Source organism: Podarcis raffonei, chromosome 6 (genome assembly GCF_027172205.1).
Source record: "Podarcis raffonei isolate rPodRaf1 chromosome 6, rPodRaf1.pri, whole genome shotgun sequence".
In the NCBI taxonomy this organism is placed as follows: Eukaryota; Metazoa; Chordata; class Lepidosauria; order Squamata; family Lacertidae; genus Podarcis; species Podarcis raffonei.
This window is the reverse complement of record NC_070607.1, coordinates 6,995,449-7,017,958: the sequence shown is the minus strand read 5'-3', so window position 1 is coordinate 7,017,958 and position 22,510 is coordinate 6,995,449. Positions and strand designations below refer to the sequence as shown.

The 22,510-nt window shown below is 45.4% G+C and overlaps 1 protein-coding gene across 3 annotated transcripts; it reads left to right on the top strand.

Annotated features, from left to right (window-relative positions):
* Positions 1–237: 237 nt before the first annotated feature.
* On the top strand, positions 238–10,768 carry STX6 (syntaxin 6). Of its 3 annotated transcripts, XM_053391333.1 has the most exons (9): positions 238–242; positions 615–671; positions 3,859–4,028; positions 4,604–4,698; positions 5,214–5,276; positions 6,228–6,350; positions 8,086–8,192; positions 8,781–8,875; positions 10,142–10,768. In XM_053391333.1, the coding sequence occupies exons 2-9, from the start codon at positions 637–639 to the stop codon at positions 10,216–10,218; spliced, it is 765 nt and encodes a 254-aa protein (XP_053247308.1). In that variant the 5' UTR covers positions 238–242; positions 615–636; the 3' UTR covers positions 10,219–10,768. The 3 variants fall into 3 exon arrangements, with proteins under 3 accessions (XP_053247308.1, XP_053247309.1, XP_053247307.1); XM_053391334.1 differs by lacking the exons at positions 238–242; positions 10,142–10,768 and adding an exon at positions 9,319–9,486 and having other exon boundaries at positions 510–671; XM_053391332.1 differs by lacking the exon at positions 238–242 and having other exon boundaries at positions 512–671.
* The last annotated feature ends 11,742 nt before the right edge of the window (positions 10,769–22,510 follow it).

Below are 22,510 nucleotides of genomic sequence, written 5' to 3'. Positions count from 1 at the left end.
CCTAAGTCTATCTAATATTTGCAAGCTTTTCCAATCCTTTTGCATTTTTAGGCCATGAACCGCCCAGACATTTTCGGATGAAAACAAAAATGCCATTGATTTATGAATAAAATAATCGATGAACCTTCCCCATCTTCCCTCTGTGGTGGTTTCCAAAGGGACTTATGCTCTCCCAAGCAGCAGGTTGAATGAATAAATGCTGCGGGGACCTGCTGCTTTGCAAAGGATGCTCTGGCCGAGGCACCGAGGACCACAAGCCCCGCCCCTCCCTCCCTCGCCTTCGCCCCGCCCGTTTCAGAAAGGGGCGGGCCTTCCTTCGGCTCCCGCTTCACGTGACTGGAGGCCTCCGCCTTCCCTCCTCCAATGGGGAACCTTCCCTTCTCTCCGGCCGCGGCCCCGTGCTTGGGGAAAGAGAGGGCGGGGAGTCACGTGAGCAGAGGGAGCCTATAGCCGAGCGGGCTGGCGGCGGTTGGGCGGGAAAGAAGGGAGGCGGTGGGGGAGGGGCAGAGGCTGAGGGGAGAAGCAGCGGCAGCGCCGACCCTCAGCAGCCGCCGCCTCCGCCGCCGCCTGAGGGACCCGGCGGGCTGGCCTGGCCGAGGCGCGGGACGGACGGGGCGGGCCGCTGCGAGCGGAGCCATGTCCATGGAGGACCCCTTCTTCGTGGTGAAAGGGTGAGTGGGCGCCGAGGAGGGCAGGCCTCTCTCTCGCTCGCTCTCCCCGGGGTGGTCGGCCTGCGCCCGGGAGGCTCCCGGGGACTCCGCGGCCCGCACGAGGAACCAGGGCCGGAGGCGGCGCGGGGACGGGGAGAGCGCCGCGCTCGCGGTCGGATCCTGCCGCCCTCCTTCCCGCGAAGGGGCAGCAGCGAGGGGCGGACAGGTTTAACTGATAAATGATAATTCCTTAATAAGCATCGTTATATTAGCTGCTACTACTACTACTATTACAATTATTATTATTGTTATTATTTAACAGCAGCAGTAATAATAATAAGCATCATTATATAAACAAAAACAATTATTATTTGACAGCAGCAGCAGTAATAAGAAGCATCATTATATAAATAAAAACTATTATTTGACAAAAGCAGTAATAAGAAGCATCATTATATAAACAAAAACAATTATTATTTGACAGCAGCAGCAGTAATAAGAAGCATCATTATATAAATAAAAACTATTATTTGACAACAGCAGTAATAAGAAGCATCATTATATAAACAAAACAATTATTATTTAACAACAGCAGTAATAATAAGCATCAGTAAATAAACAAAAACTATTATTTGCCAACAGCAGTAATAAGAAGCATCATTATATAAACAAAACAATTATTATTTAACAACAGCAGTAATAATAAGCATCATTATATAAATAAAAACAATTATTATTTGACAGCAGCAGCAGTAATAATAAGCATTATTATATAAATAAAAACTATTATTTGACAACAGTAATAAGCATCATTATATAAACAAAACAATTATTATTTAACAACAGCAGTAATAATAAGCATCAGTATATAAACAAAAACTTATGTGACAACAGCAATAATAATAATAATAATAATAATAATAATAATAAGCATATTAACAACAATAGTTGCTATTACTGTTATTATTTTACAACAACAATAGTCACGCTGCTCCTAATGACTGGGCTGCCATATTTTGAGGGGCAAAAAAGAGGACACATTTGCCGACTTCTACTTTAACTATGGATCCATTTGATGACATTTTACATACCCAGGAAAGAAAGAGGACATATGGCAACCCTAATTGGTGGCCTGATTGAGCAGGGCTCTTTACTGTGCTGTGAGGACAGGGTGCTGGGCTTGGATGCATGTTGCCTTGGGACTGATAGATTTAACAGATAATAATAGCAGTAATGACAGTAATAATAATGATAATGGTAATACTACTAGTAGTAATAATGACCCTCTTCCTGATGGTTCGCTGCCTGCCTTGGTTCAGGAAGGGTTGCCCGGGTCTGGGTCCTGAGGGGGACATGGGCAGCACTGTGGAAATGGCACATTTTTTAGTACTGCATTTGCTCCCATTTCCCCCCTCCCATTGTGCGTTCATTCATAGCCTTTTGGTTATAGCCCTCAGGAATGCGCCCATCATTTTATGAGCATTTTGCTGACCCATGGGCATTTATGAGACTAAAGACTGAAACAGGGTTGCTGATACTCTGTCATTTTTCGTGTCCATCACGTTTTTTGAAAGATCATCATGTTCAGTGAAGGAGATTAAAGTTTTTCATGATGATCTTAATTCTCAGCCTACCGTTAGAATATTGATTTGATGGTCACAAGAGTCTCACACATTAGCATCTGGGTTCCCCGAATTTCCAGCAAGCATATTTTTCCTTCTTCAGAACTAGCTGTGCGGAAAATGGATATAAGTTGAAAAGATGACTATACAAAGCAAATTATAAGGACAAGGTTATGCATTCTTTGAAAGCTTGACATTCAGGGGTTTTAAGGACAGAATCAAAAGTCTGTTTCAACTGAACATAACTTGACATGCTAATGATTGCCTAGAGGTGTTTGTTAAATTTGTAGGGAAATGGAGGGACACACAATTGTTTGTGACAGAAGGATGAGGATAAGTTCATGAATGGCAAACTCCCTATCTAGTGAAAATGTTGTTCTAGAAAGTTAAACATGGAAATTAGCAGCATTGTTTAGCAATTGTGAATCTTTCCAACATAGTTTGTCCGCAGTTAGATATGAAGTGTCATTGACATGTTACCTGAAATGAAAGTCCTCAACCCCTCACTCACCACAACCTGCCTTTCAACTAATTTCTTTTAGATGTTTTTAATTGTAATTGTTGTTTAAAAGTTTTAACTGCTTTAGAATGTTTTTTTTGTTTGTTTTGTGTGTGTGTTGCCCTGGGATCCTTTGAGAGGAACAGCAGGATTTAAGTAAATAATTTCAACTTGCCGGATATTGGTACATTTCACTCCTGTAGGTGATGGTTGGAAGCAGACCTCTTAAATCCACTTTGAAAGCTTGTCTAGCATGAGCAAAGAGGCAAGAACAGTGCACAAGTTGTATACTGGGAGCCATGTGGGAATAGCATTTCCAAATATAGGGAACCGGATTAACAGGGACTAGAATTGATAGCTAACTAGAGGTGATATATGTTTGGCTTTTACCATTTTCAGAAAATTAAGGATTCAAGAAAGGACGTTGTAAAGTGACGTTTGTAATGTTTCTCTTCTAATTGAGGAGAGAGCATAGATCTCTGAGCTGTATTGAATAGTCTAAACTTTGCCTATAATGGTAAGCTGACCAGAAAAGTCTTCAGAAAGTATGTTAGTGAAAAGCATTCTAAAGAGCCAGAAACTAGTTAAGTCATCCAGGTCAGTGATTTATTTTCCAAATACTTACAGGGCTGATTTGTACGCTCTGCACATCTATTGCTTTGCATAGTATAGAGGTGGGAAGGTATCTCTTTCTCCACTGCACATAGGAAGGTAGCCTTTGATAGACATAAAGGTTTAACTACGCTATCTTGCTGTCTTCCCATAGCTGTTGCAAAAAAATTCACAAATTGGAACTGCAACCACAATTATCTTCTGTAGATGGTGTATACACACAGATTTCTCTGGCATGTGAGAAACATCAGGCTGGGGAGGTAGTATATGAACTGGCTCATATTTGTTGCATACATACACCAGTATTTTCAAGGGGAGGCATCAAATGATTTGTATTTGAATATAGGCAAATAAGAACATTGTTCTATAAGTGCAGATGCTCAGCAGTTGTAAGTTGACACATGTATAAAAATAATTATGAGGCCACCTAGCAAATTTTAATGTTCTATTTTGTTCATTTTTCCTTCACTTCCAGGGAAGTTCAGAAGGCAGTGAACACTGCACAGGGGCTGTTCCAGAGATGGACAGAACTCCTGCAAGATCCATCCACCGCTACAAGAGAAGAAATAGACTGGACCACTAATGAACTGAGGAACAACCTAAGGAGCATTGAGTGGGATCTTGAAGACTTAGATGAAACTATTAATATCCTTTGGGTTTTCAGATGTATAAATACAGAAACCTACATTGTACTTACCCAGATGATTTTGGCACAAAGTTACTCAGTTCAACAAATAAGCAAGTTTTGGTATAACATGTCATCTTGGACGCGTTGCTGAAACCAGAATCTTAATTCTTCTCACACCACAAATTATTCTTTACAGTGTGCGTTCATGTTTGTTCTCCCATATGCTATCATTTAAGATAAGAAAGCATTATTAGAAGCAAAATCCTTTATTAGCTATAATATCTACCCACTCAAATGGCATCAAAATTGTTCAAATTTTAATTCTGAGTATATTAAGTAAAAGTTTTTCAGTCCAAAGGGCTTCCAAGGGGTGTACAAGAATATAATTTTCTTTTATCAAAAAACCAAATCTTGTTAAAAGATGACATATACGCTCAGCACATATCCTGAAAAATGTTTCTAGAATGCATTCCTCCTTTTTTTCTCTTTGTGTAGAAAAAGTAATTGCTTTTAAAAGGCCTCATTAAGAATGGCTATATGTTATGTAGGAACTGTATCTCAGATATAGTTTCCTTTACTGACTATTCCCAACGCATTGTTGAAGCAAACCCTCGAAAATTCAACCTTGATGCAACAGAGCTAGGAGTAAGAAAAGCCTTCATCACAAGCACACGACAGGTGGTCAGGGTAAGGTGTTTGGCTTTCCTAAGTCGGAGGAGTCGACTGCATACAGAACAGAGAAATCACGGCTTCTTGTGTCTTCTTCTTAGCTGCTCTGAGCCCGGCCTTGGCTGGGGAGGGTGGGGTATAAATAAAAATTATTATTATTATTATTATTAAAGTGTTTAGTATGCTTGGTTGGAGCAAGGCAGTTCATAAGGGCCACTTACAGAGCAATCCTTCTCACAAGACAGTCCAGTTGTATTTAGGATTGCAGCTTTCATCTTCTAATGTTAGATAGCATTACAAACAGACTTGTACTAATAAAATGTTATACTTTAAAATAAATATCCAGGCATTGAGAAGCTCTTAACAACTGTTATTGTGGGTAGATGCCTTTTTGTTTGTTTGTTTTTTGTTTTGTAAAAAAAAAACACCACTGCCCAGGATACAATAGAGCATCTTTATTTTAAAAATTAGCATGTCGTAACTTATGCTAACATCAGAATAAAATTCTTATTCTTTATTTCTTTACTAAACAGGATATGAAGGATCAAATGTCAAACACTTCTGTTCAAGCACTGGCTGAAAGGAAAAACAGGCAGGTCAGTATTGCTGCTAGATTGCCTTCGGACTTGACTGCAGAATTTGTGAGATATGGCTGGGCCGTTTGTATTAGGTATGAGCATTTAAAGATTGTGCATTGATGATGCTTCATAAAGAAGCCCCATGTTTCAGAGCGTGACTTACATCCTTGCTCAGAAGGGTGCAACGAGCCTGCAAAAAATAGGAGAACATTTTCTTCTGTCCTGCCTGTTTGAACTACCAAACTCTGTTCACACATGTGTGGGAAGGAGGAGTTTGTTTTCCTTATGTCAATCTTCCACAATGAAGCAAATGCAGCAGTTGCCTAAAGATAATTGTAACTCTTCCTTCCCAGAAATGGCCATAGTTTTGTATTTTGTAGGATAGATAGGAGCGGGTCTGGGACAGCTTATTCTCCTTTCTCCTCTGCCACAGCGGGGGCAAGGTGATGGTAAGTCAGTCCCCAGAGTCTCTCTTGCACTTACTGACCATGATGGTGGTGGATTGAAGCCCTCTTCCTCTCCTCAGAATTTAAAACAAACAAACAGAAGACTTCACAGGGTCATGTGAAATTCTGCTGCGACAGGAAATCTTAACCACATCTTCTGTTGGGAGCTCCCCTGTGGAGCTTGTCCTAGTAGGGCACCGACCACAAGGCCACACTTGCCATTGAATAATTAGGAGCACATTTTAAGGCTACTGGTTGTTCCTTTGCAGTTGTGGCTTTACCTGCTGTTCTTAACGTAGGAAAAGTCATCTTCCATAGCAATCTGCTTGAAAATCAAAAGACAGTGAAAGAGGAACAGCATGTCAGGTGTACAGCATTCAAAAGAGAAATGCCCAGACACGTTGCTTGACCCTTTTTTAAAAGTCTGGTTCTGGGAATGTGTTGTGATCTGACTGAGTTGTGAGATTTTTTCTTTATACGCAGAAACGGCTCACTTGTTCCCCCTTTGTTCACTGATGTGCAGGTCCTTCTGGGAGAAAGTGGAACTCATGGCTGGAGTTCTGGGGCTGACAAGTACGGCCGCTTGGATCGCGAAATGCAGTCGGTAAATTCCCACTTCATTGAGGAGCAGCAAGCACAGCAACAGGTAGAATGTTTCCTATGGACAGCTTCATCTGGATGGATGTGTGTGTGTGTGTGCGCGCGCGCGCGCGCAATCAGAGACAGACAGCCACTGACATTGGAGGATTTCCAGAGAAGCTTTGGCCTCAGGACTGATGTGTTCTCTAGGACACACAGGCACAACTTTTCATAGCTCAGTTAAGGAACTGGGATGAAGAGGGAAGGAGTAGAAAATAGGTGACAGAGGGAAACTCCTGCAGTCCTTTAGGAGATGGATTCATGGGGTGACAGTGAATAAAAAATGACCACTAACCTCTTCCATGTGTTCTGTTGTTTATGTTCTGGCAAGTTAGATTACTGTGGTGGGTGGGGTTATTGGGTTGTTTTTGTTTTGTTCTCTATTTTGTGTTCTCATTTTGTATTTTTATGTTGTGAATCGCTCTGCAATCTCCAGGAGAAGGATCGTACACAAATTTAACAAATAAAATAACATAAATAACATTGCTAAAGACCAAGCTTCTAGCAGAGTTATTATACATCTTCCTGAAAAACACCAGTAATTTACACCCAGTTCAAATAAACACATATTAAAAGGTAAAGGACAATTAAGTCCAGTCACAGATGACTTTGGGGTTGTGCCGCTTATCTCGCTTTATAGGCCGAGGGAGCTGGCGTTTGTCCGCAGACAGTTCTTCCAGGTCATGTGGCCAGCATGACTAAGCCGCTTCTGGTGAAACCAGAGCAGCACACGGAAACACAGTTTACCTCCCCCCAGAGCGGTACCTATTTATCTACTTGCACTTTGGGGCATGCTTTCGAACTGCTAGGTTGGTAGGAGTTGGGACCAAGCAACAGGAGCTCACCCTCTCACAGGGATTCAAACCGCCGACCTTCTGATCAGCAAGCCCAAGAGGCTCAGTGGTTTAGACCACAGCGCCACCCGTGTCCACATATTACTGAGAGTCAAAGCAGACGATGCTCAAATGCAAACAAAGGAATCCAGTCTTCCTCTGAGCATGCATAGCTTAATATTGAGGTATCAGTACCTTTCAGAAAGGGAGACGTTCTGGAAAGGGACATGAAACTGGGAGCAGACTTTCTGGCTGGCTGGAAGTTCTGTACTTTTTCTTTAAAGGTAGTCCTTAGAGCCCTTAATAAGGGACGCGGGTGGCGCTGTGGGTTAAACCACAGAGCCTAGGGCTTGCTGATCAGAAGGTCGGTGGTTCGAATCCCCGCGATGGGGTGAGCTCCTGTGGCTCGGTCCCTGCTCCTGCCCACCTAGCAGTTGGAAAGTGCGTCAAAGTGCAAGTAGATAAATAGGTACCGCTCCAGTGGGAAGGTAAATGGCGTTTCCGTGCACTGCTCTGTTTCGCCAGAAGCGGCTTAGTCATGCTGGCCACATGACCCGGAAGCTGTACACCAGCTCCCTCAACCAATAAAGCGAGATGAGCGCTGCAACCCCAGAGTCGGTCACGACTGGACCTAATGGTCAGGGGTCCCTTTACCTTTACCTACAGCCCTTAATGTTAGTTCTTAGAGCAGCCTTTCCCAGCCTTTGGATATTTAGGACTACATCTCTCATTATCCCTGACTGTTGTCTATGCTGTCTGGGGCTGATGGGAGCTGGAAGGCTTCTCTAGATGCTCAAGAAATTAAGATTGGATGTGTAGGGAGGTGCTATTAGCACTTTAGGCTGCCAATTGCAGTTGTATATCATGAGTTTTAACTACATAAATCCCCTCCTCTTTTCTGGGTACCAGTTAATCATCGAACAGCAGGATGAACAGTTGGAGCTGGTCTCTGGCAGCATTGGTGTATTAAAGAATATGTCCCAGCGTATTGGAGGAGAGCTAGATGAACAAGCAGTGTGAGTATTTGAATATTACATGTTGCTAGCCACTGTGGAGAACAAAGTACTAGATGAGATGAGCTTTTGGTTGCATCCACCAGGGCTTTTTAAAGTGATTGTCTGGCATTTATCAATAATTTTGACTTTTTTTAGTCCTATTTATTTTCCTGTGATGTGGCAGGTAGCAGGACATAAGATATAGTTCTTCTGTTCGACCTGCAGTAATATATGCTAAACCTTGGAAGGCAATGTCACCTTGGCTTGTGTTTCACCTTTAACCTCAGCTTTTGATTATAATAGTGAAGTGTAGAATGAACAGTCAGAGAGACTCAACTGTGTTTGGGGAGGAGGCATGTGGAGATGAGCCTCTGCAGAAGATACTGGAGCATGGGCAGGTTGGGAATGGGCATTCTTCCAGTTATTTGGGTCCCAAGTTGTTTGGGTCTTCTGCAACTCAGTTAAAGACAAAGCAAAACAAAAAACCTTGGTGGCTCCCACCTTATAACTGTTTCCCCATGTAGTTGCCAGATTTTTGCAACAAACTCTTCTCCTACGCTAAGTTAAAAGCTTAGTCTGAGGTACCCTGCTCTCTTCTTGTGGTTCTAGCATGTTGGATGACTTTTCTCATGAGCTGGACAGCACTCAGACACGACTAGATAACGTTATGAAGAAACTTGCAAAAGTGTCCCATATGACCAGTGGTAAGTAGCCTGGCGTGGAAATGGGAGATGTTAAAATGTTAAGTCGTCTGTTATTGCAGGGGGCTCAACTAGGACATCACCACTCATGAGCAAGAATCATTTTAAGCTGATACAGGTAGCTGCCAGACCTTGTTTCTTCTGCTGGTGCCATCCAAGCAAACTACTTGTCCCAGACCTGTAATGGTTGGAATTCTAAGGCAGCTGGTATAGGCCTGAGCTACTCTGGAAACAGAAGAAGGAGAAGGAGAAGGAGAAGGAGAAGGAGAAGGAGAAGGAGAAGGAGAAGGAGAAGGAGAAGAAGAAGAAGAAGAAGAAGAAGCGGCTTCCAACAAAAGATTAAAAATACATTAAAAACAGCAGCATAGCACTGCATTTAGAAGAAAGCAGGTGCTATATCAAATCCATTTTAGTGTATATGATGCAGAGTAATTGTTTGTTTCCAGGAAAGCATGCAACATGATAGAAATACTCTTCATTCACAATCTTGTGAAATGCCAACTGTTCACTATCCCTGAGTGTCTTTAGCTGGAGACTGAAGAGAAAAGGCTTTAGAAACCTGTGCTTGAAAAAAAACAGAAAAAAAGAAACCTGTGCTCAGGTAGATTGACTTGTGTGTCTACCGCTAAGGAGCTTCACAATCCTTTATATCATTTCTATTTTGTGTGTTTTACAGTGGTTGCATATTCAATAAGTAAACTTCAAAGATATTTGAATGGTTTGAGGTTTCCAGCTGCTGCCTGATTCCCAGAATATGGATTTAAATTGTGTCCTTTTCCTGCTGCAAGTTTTTAGAAACTAATGCAGCTCTGTTTATGTGGAAGCATTTACTTTGGGACATTGCTTTTCCAGCTGCACCTGTAGGCACAATATGAACACAGCTTCTTGAAATTCTTACTGCAAACGTTTCCAAGCTTCTCTATTTGTTCCTCTTGTTGAGGGATACTAAGAGCAGCAGCTCAGCTGCCATATGCCAGGCCCTTCTGGGATCTTAGTCTTGGAAACGGATTATGGACCAGCACCAGTGAGAAGCAGGGAATGCATTGTGAATCAGGGAGTTTGCCTACCAAGGAGCCTATCGTTTGTTACATGAATTCTCCTGACATCTGATCGAACTGTTCCAAATACAGCCGTTTCTTTAAAAAGACATATAACAACACCATGTCTTGCTGCTGGCTTTTCTCGCATCAGTTGGGCTCCTAGCACTGTAGCACATGGAAAGCTTCTTTCATGGCAGCAGAGAACTAATCCGTATGTGTTCTATTGCAGATCGGCGACAATGGTGCGCAATTATCATTCTCTTTGCTATCCTGCTGGTGGTGCTTATTCTGTTTTTTGTGCTGTGATGGACTGGCACGCCGATACTTTTCCTAGCTTCCTTCTTGATGAAATAATCAGATAACTCTTTCTGCCCAGAGAGAATTCCCACCATAGAAAAAGGATGCTCTTCTGTGAATGGAACACTGGTGACATGACTCACTCGCTCTCTCATGGTTCTTCTGCCTATCCTCATCAACTTTCCTGAGGTGCAAAAATGGAAGACTAACAAATGCCCAAACTCTGCTGTCACTGGAAGCGAAGCTTTTGGGTTTTGGACATTGCTGTTTTTCTGTACTCCTCTGTAAGAGAGGTGGTTCAGCATGGAAGAAAGCAATATCTGGCCCCATCTCCATCCTGTCGCAGGTATGAACCTTTTCCAGGAAGCACTCCAGACTCCTTTCTTCCGCTTGTCAAAACAGAATTCTTGGCAATGTTAAACCGGCATGTGCACTCACAGAGAGACATGTCTTGCACGAAAGCATTCCTTCATGGGCCAGCTACACAGCACTGCCCTGCAAATAAGTGTGGGTCCTCAGTAGGAGAAAAGGGGCAGTAAATGCAGGGACTAAACTCACACTACAGGCATTTTCAGTTTCTCCCCTGGAACAGGAGTTCACAGTTAACTGCCACGAGTAAAGAGCTGTGTGCCACGCTGTTGAAATGCTGAATTACAAAAAAAGTACACACCTGAGCCTTTAAAACAAAAAAATCATGCAAGGCAGATACATGTGTGTGCGAAAACGGTGGGCCCTGAATGTTGAAAATAAACCTAAGATTAATCTTGGCACATATTGAAAGCGGGGCCATTGCTAACCTGGGTTGGTGGTGCTGATTTCTGCATTTCATTCAGTGAGGCAGACCTGGCTCTAGCAAGTTAGTATGAATCTTGAGCAAACCTACTGTTGAAGTTTGAACTGAAACCAGACTGCAGGGTCCGACCCCCAGGCAGCTAGAGCTCGACTCCCAATTTTGAGAGCTTTAAACTCAGTTTTAGTGCACTGCAAAGTGGAAACGCTTTAAAGCGTACTGTAGCTAAAATCTTGCCTTTTTTGTGTGCGTGAGAGAAATAGTTTTGGCTTTGAAAGTAAGCCTCCTGAAAATAGCAACTTACCAGGAGGGGTTCTGCTCCTTTTTCTTTCTGCTGCTTTATATTAACAGCTGCCTCTAATGACTGACTGGCAGATCTAACATTTAAATAACAGTTAAAGGAGAAGAAAAATGGGTTCTGCTCGGTTAGGGCTTCATTCTGTCCTGTTACGCTTTTCTTCCCTTCATCTTTTTTCTTTTTTAAACCTTTTCATGTGTGAATAATTTCAATGATGATGTCTTTGCTAAACTGACTTTTTATGGGGGATGTCTGGAAACTGGACGATAGTTTCCCCAATGATTGTACCAGATTTTGAGGGGGTGTGTGGTTTCCATCCCCCTCATGGTTCACTCTCAAGACGGAAACCTTGATTCCCCCCCCCCCCCCATGTCCTGCTGGGTGTAGTCTGCTTGCACAGCTGGGATCAGTTTAGCCCCCCCTCCTTTTCATCTCTTCCTGAAGCTGCTGGTTGACAGGCATGTGAAGGAGCCAGGCAGCTGCAGTTTCTGCCCCAAGTCACATCTTCTTCCCCCCCAATACCTCCTTGCTCTGGGCCTTTCCACCTGGACTCCGAACCCCTGGACTCCCTTCCGTTCTGACTCGTTTACACATTTAGGGAGGGAATCAGAAGTTGAAGGAGTCAAACCTCAGCAAAGCCAAACAGCGCTGCCTCCACAGCCTTTCCACCAGAAGAGCGATCGCATAAAAGGAGAAGCAGAAATAGTAACCTCTGGTGAGCGGAGTTTACACTCCCCTGGAGAGAAACTGTGATCTATGATGAGATACGCCAAGAGGGTATGTGGCTGAAACAGCCGGCATTTCCTCCTCTGGATAGATAAGCAGAGGCAGGCTCCTTGAGAGCCTATGGGTGTTATTCCAGGAAAATATCATTAACAGATGACAAGCTTAAATGAAGCACTACCAGGTCCGTCCATCCCCTGCAATGCACAGTCAGAGCAGAGCAGCAGCAGTGAGCTTGGGCCTTTTTCTAGTTCATGCCAGCATCAGGGAAGTTGAGCAGGCCTAGCTGATGCCCCATGGGCCCTGAGCCCGTGCCCTAGAAGCTTCTGCAAAGTGCTGGGGTTCCCTGGGAGATGTGGAGGGGTCTATAGGAACACAGCAAGCTGCCTTGGTCAGATCATTGGGCTACCTGGCTCAGTAATAAAAACACTGACTGAAGAAGAAGAGAAGAGTTTGGATTTGATATCCCGCTTTATCACTACCCGAAGGAGTCTCAAAGCGGCTAACAATCTCCTTTTCCCTTCCTCACCCACAACAAACACTCTGTGAGGTGAGTGGGGCTGAGAGACTTCAGAGAAGTGTGACTAGCCCAAGGTCACCCAGCAGCTGCATGTGGAGGAGCAGGGAATCGAACCCAGTTCACCAGATTACGAGTCCACCACTCTTAACCACTATACCACACTGGTAGCAGCTTCCCAGTATTTCAGAGAAAGGCCTTTCGCTGCCCTTCTTGGAGACTGAATCTGGGACCTTCTGCATGCAAAGCACCTGTTCTACTGTTGAGCTCCAGCCCCTCCCGGAGGGGTTACCTGAAGGTAGAAAGTTCATAAGCAAGCCTCTCCATCCATGAGGGTGAGGCCAGGCACCTTACTCCCAATTGTGCTCATGGTGCAGAAAACCTACTTTTATTTATTTTACCCATAAACAGAAATGGTTGAAAGCTTGACAGTTCTCTTGGCACTAAAACACAAAACTACCGTTTACGTAACAGCTGGAGATAACAGTTTAAGCCTTCAGATACAAAGCTGGTTCAGGAGTGAGAGTTGTGCCTCGTTCACATATTTCCACACTCTATGGCAAACAGCTTTTAAGTTTAAGCTCTTAACTTTTGAATGGACTGCCTATACGCCACCTTTTTTATAAGAGCGTTAATACTGCAATGCTCCCTGAGCTACATATATGTATTCACCAAAGAGGCGAAGTATTGAACTAACAAAAGTCTGCAGCTCTGAATGCACCCCTTTCAATGGCTGACTCCTCAGTACGGCGGTAACAAAGGAGGCTTTTGTATATGGGGACAACCCTGGGGTGGCTGCCCCTTCAGAATAAGCAAAGCTTTTGTTTTGGACTACATTCCTTGAAACAACTAATTTTAGACATGAGGTTAGAAGTCTTTTGAAAATTGCTTTCAGAAACAAAACGGTGCCTCTTGCCACAACCACCACGAGGAAGGAAAAAGCTTCAGGTGTTTCCAGCACCGTGAGTACAACAAGTTGATCATCCAGATGACAAGAGAGTACTGACCCACCCAACCCTTCCACATGAAGCTGCTATTTTTAATTTTCTGCTCAGTTTTGTATGTGCCTTATTGAGAACTTATAACAGTATATCCCTAATGGGATGAAGCCTGTAAGATAATTGAACTGAGGATGCTTTAGAAGGGAGACATCGATTGTCCAAATTGTGCACTGAGCCACCCAGATGTGACCGGGGAGAAGAGTTACTGGGGCCCGAGAGAGAATTTTAAAATGTCTGGATCTCGTAACCTCTGGGCCTGCCTGCTGCCTTCCAGGCTCCCTTTTATGTCTGCCCTCGGGGCGATTGGCTCACTCTGACACTGCAGAGATGTCCTTTCATTGTTTTTAAGATTAGTTCAGGAAAAGCGCTCCTCTGCTCTTCGCAGTTTGGAAACGCCTGAAGCCTTGGTTCCTATCAAGCAGGTACATTCCAGGTGGTTCGAGCAACTCAGTCGCTCAGATTTTGCTGACATGCTTGGGCACAGCCAGCAGGCTGCGTGTGACAACAAGCCAGCCGTGGACAGACAGCTGCCTCCTTGGTGTCCCCCCCCCCTTTTCTGACTCTGTCATCTTTACTCATCCAAAACACTGCTCCATTGTTCACTTATTTTAGATGTATCCAGGCACTCCAGCAGCCATAGCCCTATATGCAAAGTACAAGTGGGCAGCAGCTGCTACTTATTTTGGGGTGTGTGGGGGGGTGGTTGGTTCCTTTGGCTCACCTCCCTGATAGCTGCAGAGCAAACATGTTCACAGCCATACTGGAGAACGCTCACAGTGTTTCGTGGTGAAACATGTTGAATGCTGCTTAAGTCAAATTGCTATTTTCCCTTTGGCTGTGTTTTGTTAATAATCCAATTTATCAAGGCCTTGAAAAATGGGGCGGCGGGGGGGGGGGGAGGAGAGCAGAGCTCAACCTATACTGGTCAATGGAAACAGACCAGAAGTCAGTTACGGGTGGGGTAGGGAGAAGAGGAGAGGAGAATTCTGTCCCTCTGCCAGGCTCTGGGTGCAGCTCCACCTACATGGGAATGGCACAGGAAAGGCAAAACGGCACAGACTAAAGGAGCTTGTGCCATTTAGGAGGATGATGAGCTGCAATGGAGGAAAGGCTTTGTGTATTTTCAGAGGTCATCTATAGGAGGAAGTATCGGCAGGTGCAGCTTTAGCACCTTCCAAAATTTCCCCAGGAGCTGGTGTTGCCATGGCCAACAGCGTGAGCAGCAAATTGGGAAGTCTCCAGTGCAGAACTTGCCCTCAGCCTGGAGGTGCCCTCAAGTAAGCCATAGTCTTGGCCAGACTCCTGCCTTCCAGAGTTTGGAGGCCGTAAAGAAAGGAACTCTTCTTCCTCCCCACCCGCCTTACCTAGCGTTGCGGGCTCGAATCTTCCCTTTTCTCTCTAAAGAAGGGAGGTCCAATATTTATACGTTTTTGAGAAGTGGTGTTTTAATCTATTTCCTGTGAAGGTTTTCTGGGAGTAGAATATTTGGGCATTCATGCACCATTCCATTTAACCGTTCTGTAGAAAATTTAATTGGGCATGGTGCTTACGGATGTGCTTTTGCACTTAGCTTTTGTTACCACTCGGACTGAATAACTTACTTTGGGCCTGCTATAAAAGGGAGAAACCAACCACAAAGGGGGTGGGGGCGAAACAGCCATTTTGCTTGCAGCAAGACACAAATCATAAAAGAGAGAGAGAGTGTGTGTGTCTCTTCTGTTTGAAGGTGGGCTCTCGGCACCAAAGATGGTGCTACATAAAGAAATAATCTTTGACGATTGCCTGTCTGCATCGCTTGGGTATCGGGTTCTGAAACTGGTTAGCAGGGAATTCAGACACGGGAAAATATTTGCAGATAACCTTTAAAATGCACTGTGAAGATAATCTGTGGCCAACATTTCCAGTGAGGAAAACCTGTGGGTGGCAAGATAATAACAGGACCGTAGTATAAATTCTCAGGTGAAAACATCCAGGCAGGGGGACTGAGTTTAGCAGTTACAGCTAAATTAAATAGTGCAATCCTGAAATGTCGTCGCCTGCTGTTTCCTGTTTTGCTGTTGGAATCATGTGATGTGTGTGTTTGTATATATATGTATATCTAAAAGATCTTGCCGCAGTATTAAAAGAAGATGATTGACTTACCACCTGTAGACTTTCAATTGTGTTTCAGCTGGTGGCAGTTTTAAAGTTGTTGAGATTTATTTTTTTTAATTCATTTTGTCTCAAGTCTAAGCACTTAACAGGGCAGATGTCAAACATTCATACTGGCTCTGTTGATACCTACGCTTCATAGACTCACGGAAGCATAGAACTGTAGCGTTGGAAGGGACCCTCAAAGACATCTAGTCCAACTCTCTGCAATGCAGGAATCTCAACTAAAGCATCCATGGCTTGGCAGAAGAATTCACATCCAAACATTTGCAGGTAGTACATTTCAGCATTCACCTTCCTGTGTCATTTTGAAGCCACCAGCTTTTGTAGTTGTCTTTGCCCCCTAAGGACACCTTCCATTTGCCTCCCCTGAATGCATTAGAAGTGAACCCAAGGACACAGTACCCACAGAGCTGCAATTTGTTGTTGTTGTTGTTTAGTCGTGTCCGACTCTTCGTGACCCCATGGACCAGAGCACGCCAGGCACCTCTGTCCTCCACTACCTCCCGCAGTTTGGTCAGACTCATGCTGGTAACCTCGAAAACACTATCCAACCATCTCGTCCTCTGTCGCCCCCTTCTCCTTGTGCCCTCCATCTTTCCCAACATCAGGGTCTTTTCCAGGGAGTCTTCTCTTCTCATGAGGTGGCCAAAGTACTGGAGCCTCAGCTTCAGGATCTGTCCTTCCAGTGAGCACTCAGGGCTGATTTCCTTAAGAATGGATGCGTTTGATCTTCTTGCAGTCCATGGGACTCTCAAGAGTCTTCTCCAGCACCATAATTCAAAAGCATCAATTCTTCGGCGATCAGCCTTCTTTATGGTCCAGCTCTCGCTTCCATACATCACTACTGGGAAAACCATGGCTTTAACTATACGGACCTTTGTTGTCAAGGTGATGTATCTACTTCTCAAGATGCTATCTAGGCCTGTCATGGACAAAGACAACAGGCATATAAAAGAGCTGCAATAGAACCACAGAAACGTATGCCTCTCTTTCGGATTAACAACCAAGTCTATTAAGTAAGGCAGGGCTAGTGTGGTTGGCCAATGAGCTGGAACTACCGCTGGGGCAGGAGAGGAGAAGCTGTGAGTAAATATTTGGGAGGGGGTGCTGCTGAAGGGAGCTCAGTCCCTAGGATATGGCGCCTATGATCTGGGATAGCTGAGCTGGTAGAGCATGAGACTAATCTCAGGGTTATGAGCTTGAGCCCTGTTGGCAAAAGATTCCTGCATTGCGGCGGGTTGGACTAGATGACCCCAGTGGTCCTTCCAATTCTATAATTCCATAATCCAGGGAAATCCAGGGAATCTTTCCCAATCCCACCCACATCCCCCATTTTTATTTCCAAGTGACACTTCTGCAGACCTCTGCTCACCTGTGCTTGCCCTATACACCCTCCCTTCTTGGGCTCCATCCCTGTTTGCCCTCAACCACCTGAGTTCACTATCAGAGGGAAGGATATACCCAAGAGGGAGCCTCTCAAACCTCCCCACCCTTCAGGGACAACTGAAAGAGGAGCAGCCCTGTCCTCGCATCCCCCAGAATTTCCTCAGAGGGCGGTAGCAAACAGCCACCCGCTCTCCAGGGCGGCAGGAGACAAAAGCAAGATGCCATTCAAACGAAGAGGAGTGGGAGGCCGTTTTGTTCTAGTTCACAGGCTCCTTCCTCGGAAGAAAAGCGCCACAAGAAGCCGAGAGAGCTCTTCCCTCCTCCTCCTCCTCCTCCTCTTCAGGGAACAGCCAGCCAGGCAATCTGTCCAGACACCCTGGAGTCATTAGCATTGGAATATGCGCTTCTGAAGGCAAACTGAGAACAAAAAAGCTGAAGTTACTCATCCAGGGAGCAGGAGCAGCCCTGGAAAGAAGGGAGGGGGAGGATGAGAGGCAGCTGGAAGAGCCGAGGCAAAGCTGGAACCGGGCAGGTGGCTTCTTGGCTTGGCTGCCAGCCCAGAATTGTTTGGCACAGAGCCTTGTTTGCTCCTGCGCCCTCCTGATCTCTGCTGTGTGTCAATGGAAGCCGTGGGCAATTGGAGCAAGGCTCCCCTCCCTCCTTCCTTCCCTGCTGTCAAGCTCTGGCTGGCTGTGGAAAAAGCCAGCAAAAGCAGGAAGCCTTCCAGGAAAGAGGGAGAAGCACCTCTGGTGGGGTGCCTGCCATGTGATGCGCTGCGGGAAATAGGGCAGTGGGGCAGGGCGGTGGGGAGGATTCAGGGGGCCTCTTGCTGCTGGGGGAGCTGCAGCCCTGATCCCCTCGCCCGCCCTGGTGGCAGGGTAAACAGACAGAAATCTCTTGCAGCCTTTTGTCTCGCTAGCAAAAGCTCATCCCAAATGACAGTGCCATCCTCTGCCCAGAACTTATTTTTTTATTTCATTTATTTACAAGCCTTTATCCCACCTTTCCTTTCAGGAGCCTGAGGTGGTGTATAGGGCTCCTTCCCTTTCTTTATATTGTCACAGATCTAGAGGCAAGTTACTCAGAGCCGCTTTTCAATCTTCGTTCTCTTGGATGCTAGCAGTTCTGTTTATCTCCGCTTTAAAAAACGCACACACGCGCAGTCTCTTGGCACACAAAACGGGGGGGGGGGGCAGTCGCAGCAGAACACTTGAAAAAATTATTTTCTTTTAAAAGGACTTGCCCATTGCCACTATAGGCATACCGTTTTTTTCACCCCATAGGACGCACCGGTCCATAGGATTCCCCCCCCCCCCCAGGAGCGGGGCTGGGGCGGGGGAAGCCTCTTTGATGTCCTCTTTGCCTAGACACTATTTGCTTGGTTGCTTTTGCAACTAAGTAGAGGCCACTGGAACATCAAATTTCAGCAGCACCTTGCGTGATGCCAAAATTCTATTGTGCTCCATTTAAAATCATAGCTGCGGCCAAAACGATCATACTCCCCAAAATCTGCTCCTCAGCTGTCAAGTGCTCACCCTTGAATCTGCTGATAGCCATAAAGCCGTATGTGCTCTAAAGGATGCACATGTGCGCTGGATTGCGTGTGCGCATGAGAGATCATTTACAGAGGGTGATTTGCCTTATGTAAACGGGTAGGGCAGAGTCTCCGTGTAAGGTTTGGTTCCAGCAGTGCTGTAACGGGGGTGGGGGTGGGGTGGGCTGGCTAGGCAAGGTTGTTTGCCCTGTGCAAAGCCTCCTGAGGGGTGCCATTGAGGCTGTGCGTGCACAAATGTGTATTGGGTGTGTTTGCGTGTGCGCACGCGCGCACATGCGCGCGCCAGACTGGGTCTTCAAACCACGTGAAATAAAGCCTAGTTTCACCCCTGGGTTCCAGTGTTGATGAATCCTTATCTCTCTCTCCCCCCCCCGCCGCCTTGCCATAAGTAATTTAAGGCCCTGCTGGCTCCAGAGAAAAGCAGCTGGCCTTTGGGTACCTTTGGCATAGGAATGTTTTGCAGAAGCCGGAGGTGCAACTCCCAGGAGCCTTGCTGGGTCCAGGCAGGGGATCCATTGACTAAAGCATGGGTAGGCAAACTAAGGCCCGGGGGCTGGATCCGGCCCAATCGCCTTCAAAATCCAGCCCGCGGACGGTCAGGGAATCAGCGTGTTTTTACATGAGTAGAATGTGTCCTTTTATTTAAAATGCATCTCTGGGTTATTTGTGGGGCATAGGAATTCATTCATCCCCCCAAAAAAAAATACAGTCCGGCCCCCCACAAGGTCTGAGGGACAGTGGACTGGCCCCCTGCTGAAACAGTCTGCTGACCCCTGGACTAAAGAGTCACTGGAACACAATCATGGTTCTCAGGTCAAGTCCCTTTCTGACCTAAGAATTAGGAGCCAAATCATTTCTTGGATTTGGGTGAGACTCTTGCAAGAATCACTGCAATGCAACGGGTAGTTTTCCAAAAATTGTTTTCCTATATGCCATTGTTTTAACTGCTTACATTTGTTCAGGGAAGTTTTTAATGGTTGGTGTTTTATTGTGTTTTTAATATTTTGTTGGGAGCCGCCCAGAGTGGCTGGGGCAACTCAGTTAGATGGGCAGCATATAACTAGGGTTGCCATGTGTCCTCTTTTTCCAGGACACGTACTCTTTTTCAGGGGGAAATTTTCTGCCCAGGTGGATTTTTTAAATTTGCCAAAATGTCTCTGGCTATACTTTCTGGATGAGACATGGACATAACTGGCGGCTGAAGAATTGCTTTCCTCTTCACTTCTCTTCTCCTGCTCCCCTCAGCAATATATCACAGCTTCTATAGCATACATATAGTAAAGGTAAAGGGACCCCTGACCATTAGGTCCAGTCGCGGATGACTCTGAGGTTGCAGCACTCATCTCACTTTATTGGCCGAGGGAGCCGGCATACAGCTTTCGGGTCATGTGGCCAGCATGACTAAGCTGCTTCTGGCGAACCAGAGCAGCGCATGGAAACACCGTTTACCTTCCCACCAGAGTGGTACCTATTTATCTACTTGCACTTTGGTGTGCTTTCGTACTGCTAGATTGGCAGGAGCAGGGACCGAGCAACAGGAGCTCACCCCGTTGCGGGGATTCGAACCGCCGACCTTCCAATTGGCAAGCCCAAGGCTCAGTGGTTTAGACCACAGCGCCACCCGCGTCCCTATACATATAGTAGGGGTATTTAAAATGAGTGTCGTCATAGCAGCCTCTTTTTTGCTCTTCAAAATATGGCAACCCTAAAATAAATAGTAATAATAATAATAATAATAATAATAATAATAATAATAATGGTGTTACTATTGCAAATTGCTTCAGGATTCCACATGGGAAGCGATTCATAAAGTAAATGAATGAATGAATAGCATCTGTGTGATCTGTAGTGAGACAGCACTCTGCCAGGTCTTCAGATCGTAACCCAAAACACCCAGTCCAAACAAAACACTTCTAGCATCTGTTAGCAAAAACCTAAGGAAAAGGCAAACGGGGGGTTAATATTGGGCTGCCTTCATGGTCCTTTTTCAGGAAAGAAGCTTCTGGAAGCCCGGCTGTCCATCTGGCAGCAGCATCCTTCTTTGGCGATCTCTTGCCTGCTTCAGCGAACAATTAACATTTCAGTCGAAGGGCAAGATTGCTCAATATTGCCATTTGTCAGACAAAGGGGAGACTTATCAAAGCCTGCAGTGGTGGGAATAGTCATTTGTTATCCAATACACAACTAAGGGTCTCACCCAAACTTCTTTTTGTGTCCAAGCGGGGTTTTTTACCCTTTGTCCTGGGGAAAGGAGGGAAAAGCACTGGGACAAAAAACCCAACAATATTCAGGCACAGAGCTGCATGAGCCCTAAGTGGTTACATCAAAAACTCTGATGGCCTCACTAATAAAACGGCAACAGCTATAGGTGCCCCCCCCTTTATGAGTCAGTGTAGTGCAATGATGAGGATTATCTATGACTGGTGAGATTTAGGTTCAAATCCCACTCCCCCTTGGGCCAGCCAATATCTCTCAGTCTAACTTATGACATTTGTTTGTTGAGGGTTACAACTGCAAGGAAGGAGGGACAAGAACCGTGCAACGCCACCTTCAGCTCCTCGGAGGAAAAGTCAGGAAATAAACAGTAAATCTTCGACTCCCTTGACAATGGCTTACCTGCTTGAAATGATCCGTTTGTACTGAACAGCTAAGCCCAGAGTTCATCTGGCACACCAAGCGGGAGCTTCCAGCGAAGCCATCAAGAGGTGTTTTTCTTCTGCAAGTTGTAGGGGATATGACTGGGCTCTGGTCTTCCCCAAGTCCATCAGCCTGACAAAACAGCAGCAGAACATGGCATGTGGCTTGCAACGTGTCTCTTCCATGCTCGCCTCTTGCGGCTCTGTGAATTCCAATGAGCCCAGCATAGTGCAACAGACGGCGATGCAACACACACCTGCTGTAGACTTCAGTCCTTTTCCCAAAGATGCTTGCCACTGGAGCTGGGTGGAGACCCTGGATTGAAAGCTGCTCTGCAGGCTTCCCTGTACTCAGTTGTTCTTCCCACTGAGCTGAGCTGAACTACTTCAGAAACCTTTAGTGGCTTTAGAAATGTGCAATTGGAGCTCCCATAGTGGGCGCCATTTCTTTCTGGAGCGCTGCTTGTTTCTTAAAAAAACACACACCCAAAGGTCAAGAAATGCAAAGCAGCATTATGGCTAGCCTACCCCACAGATGGGGTGCAAGGATAAAAAAAGGATTGTGCCGATTTGCAAAACCGCTTCCATCAGCGACTGAAGACCAGGAGCACCAAGTTCTCTCAAAAAATAATTTAATCAGAGAAATACAGTAAAACAAGGTAGAGAGGCTTTCCAGCACTGCCGAGAGCAGCCCATGGGAGCGCTCACAACAGTCGTAAGAGAATCCTCTCCTGTCACAATCAGCTCTTGGCCGCAAGGCTCAGGGGTGAAGCTGGTATTTGGGGCTAGTAGGAAAGCAAAATGATTTCAACACATACAACAAGAGGGCACATCTTCTTCACCCTGACAGCAAATTCAGACCTTCGCCTCCTTAGGGTGCACCAAACTCTGGGCTGTGCCATTTCAGACATGAAAGTGGGGGTCGTCACAGAACTGAACAAAAATTTCCCTTCATGTAGAAAACTAGCATGCTAGGTTTTTTTAGCACACTAGTTTTCTAACATGGCAGGGATTTCCTCTGTACGGAGGAACATTAAATCAAGTGAGCCCCCAGCCTCAAGCTGAAATGGTACAGCTCAGACACAGGTTTAGCATGCCATGAGAGCTAGGACATTGTCGTAGGCTGAAAATGAAGGGGGTAGGAACATGAAGGCCAGGTTAGCTTTTTTAGAGTTGGATAGGGCTGCCTAGCGACTACTGAGGAAGAATTTCCCCAAGTACAGAACAATACAGGCCACTGG

What these genes read in the sequence shown, in the direction of transcription:
- STX6 (XM_053391333.1), top strand. Translation starts at nt 637, where the DNA reads ATGTCCATGGAGGACCCCTTCTTCGTGGTGAAAGG. An exon ending in CTGAAAGGAAAAACAGGCAG is followed by an intron (nt 5,277 to 6,227) that starts GTCAGTATTGCT and finishes ACTGATGTGCAG; the next exon opens with GTCCTTCTGGGAGAAAGTGG. An exon ending in GAGCTAGATGAACAAGCAGT is followed by an intron (nt 8,193 to 8,780) that starts GTGAGTATTTGA and finishes TTGTGGTTCTAG; the next exon opens with CATGTTGGATGACTTTTCTC.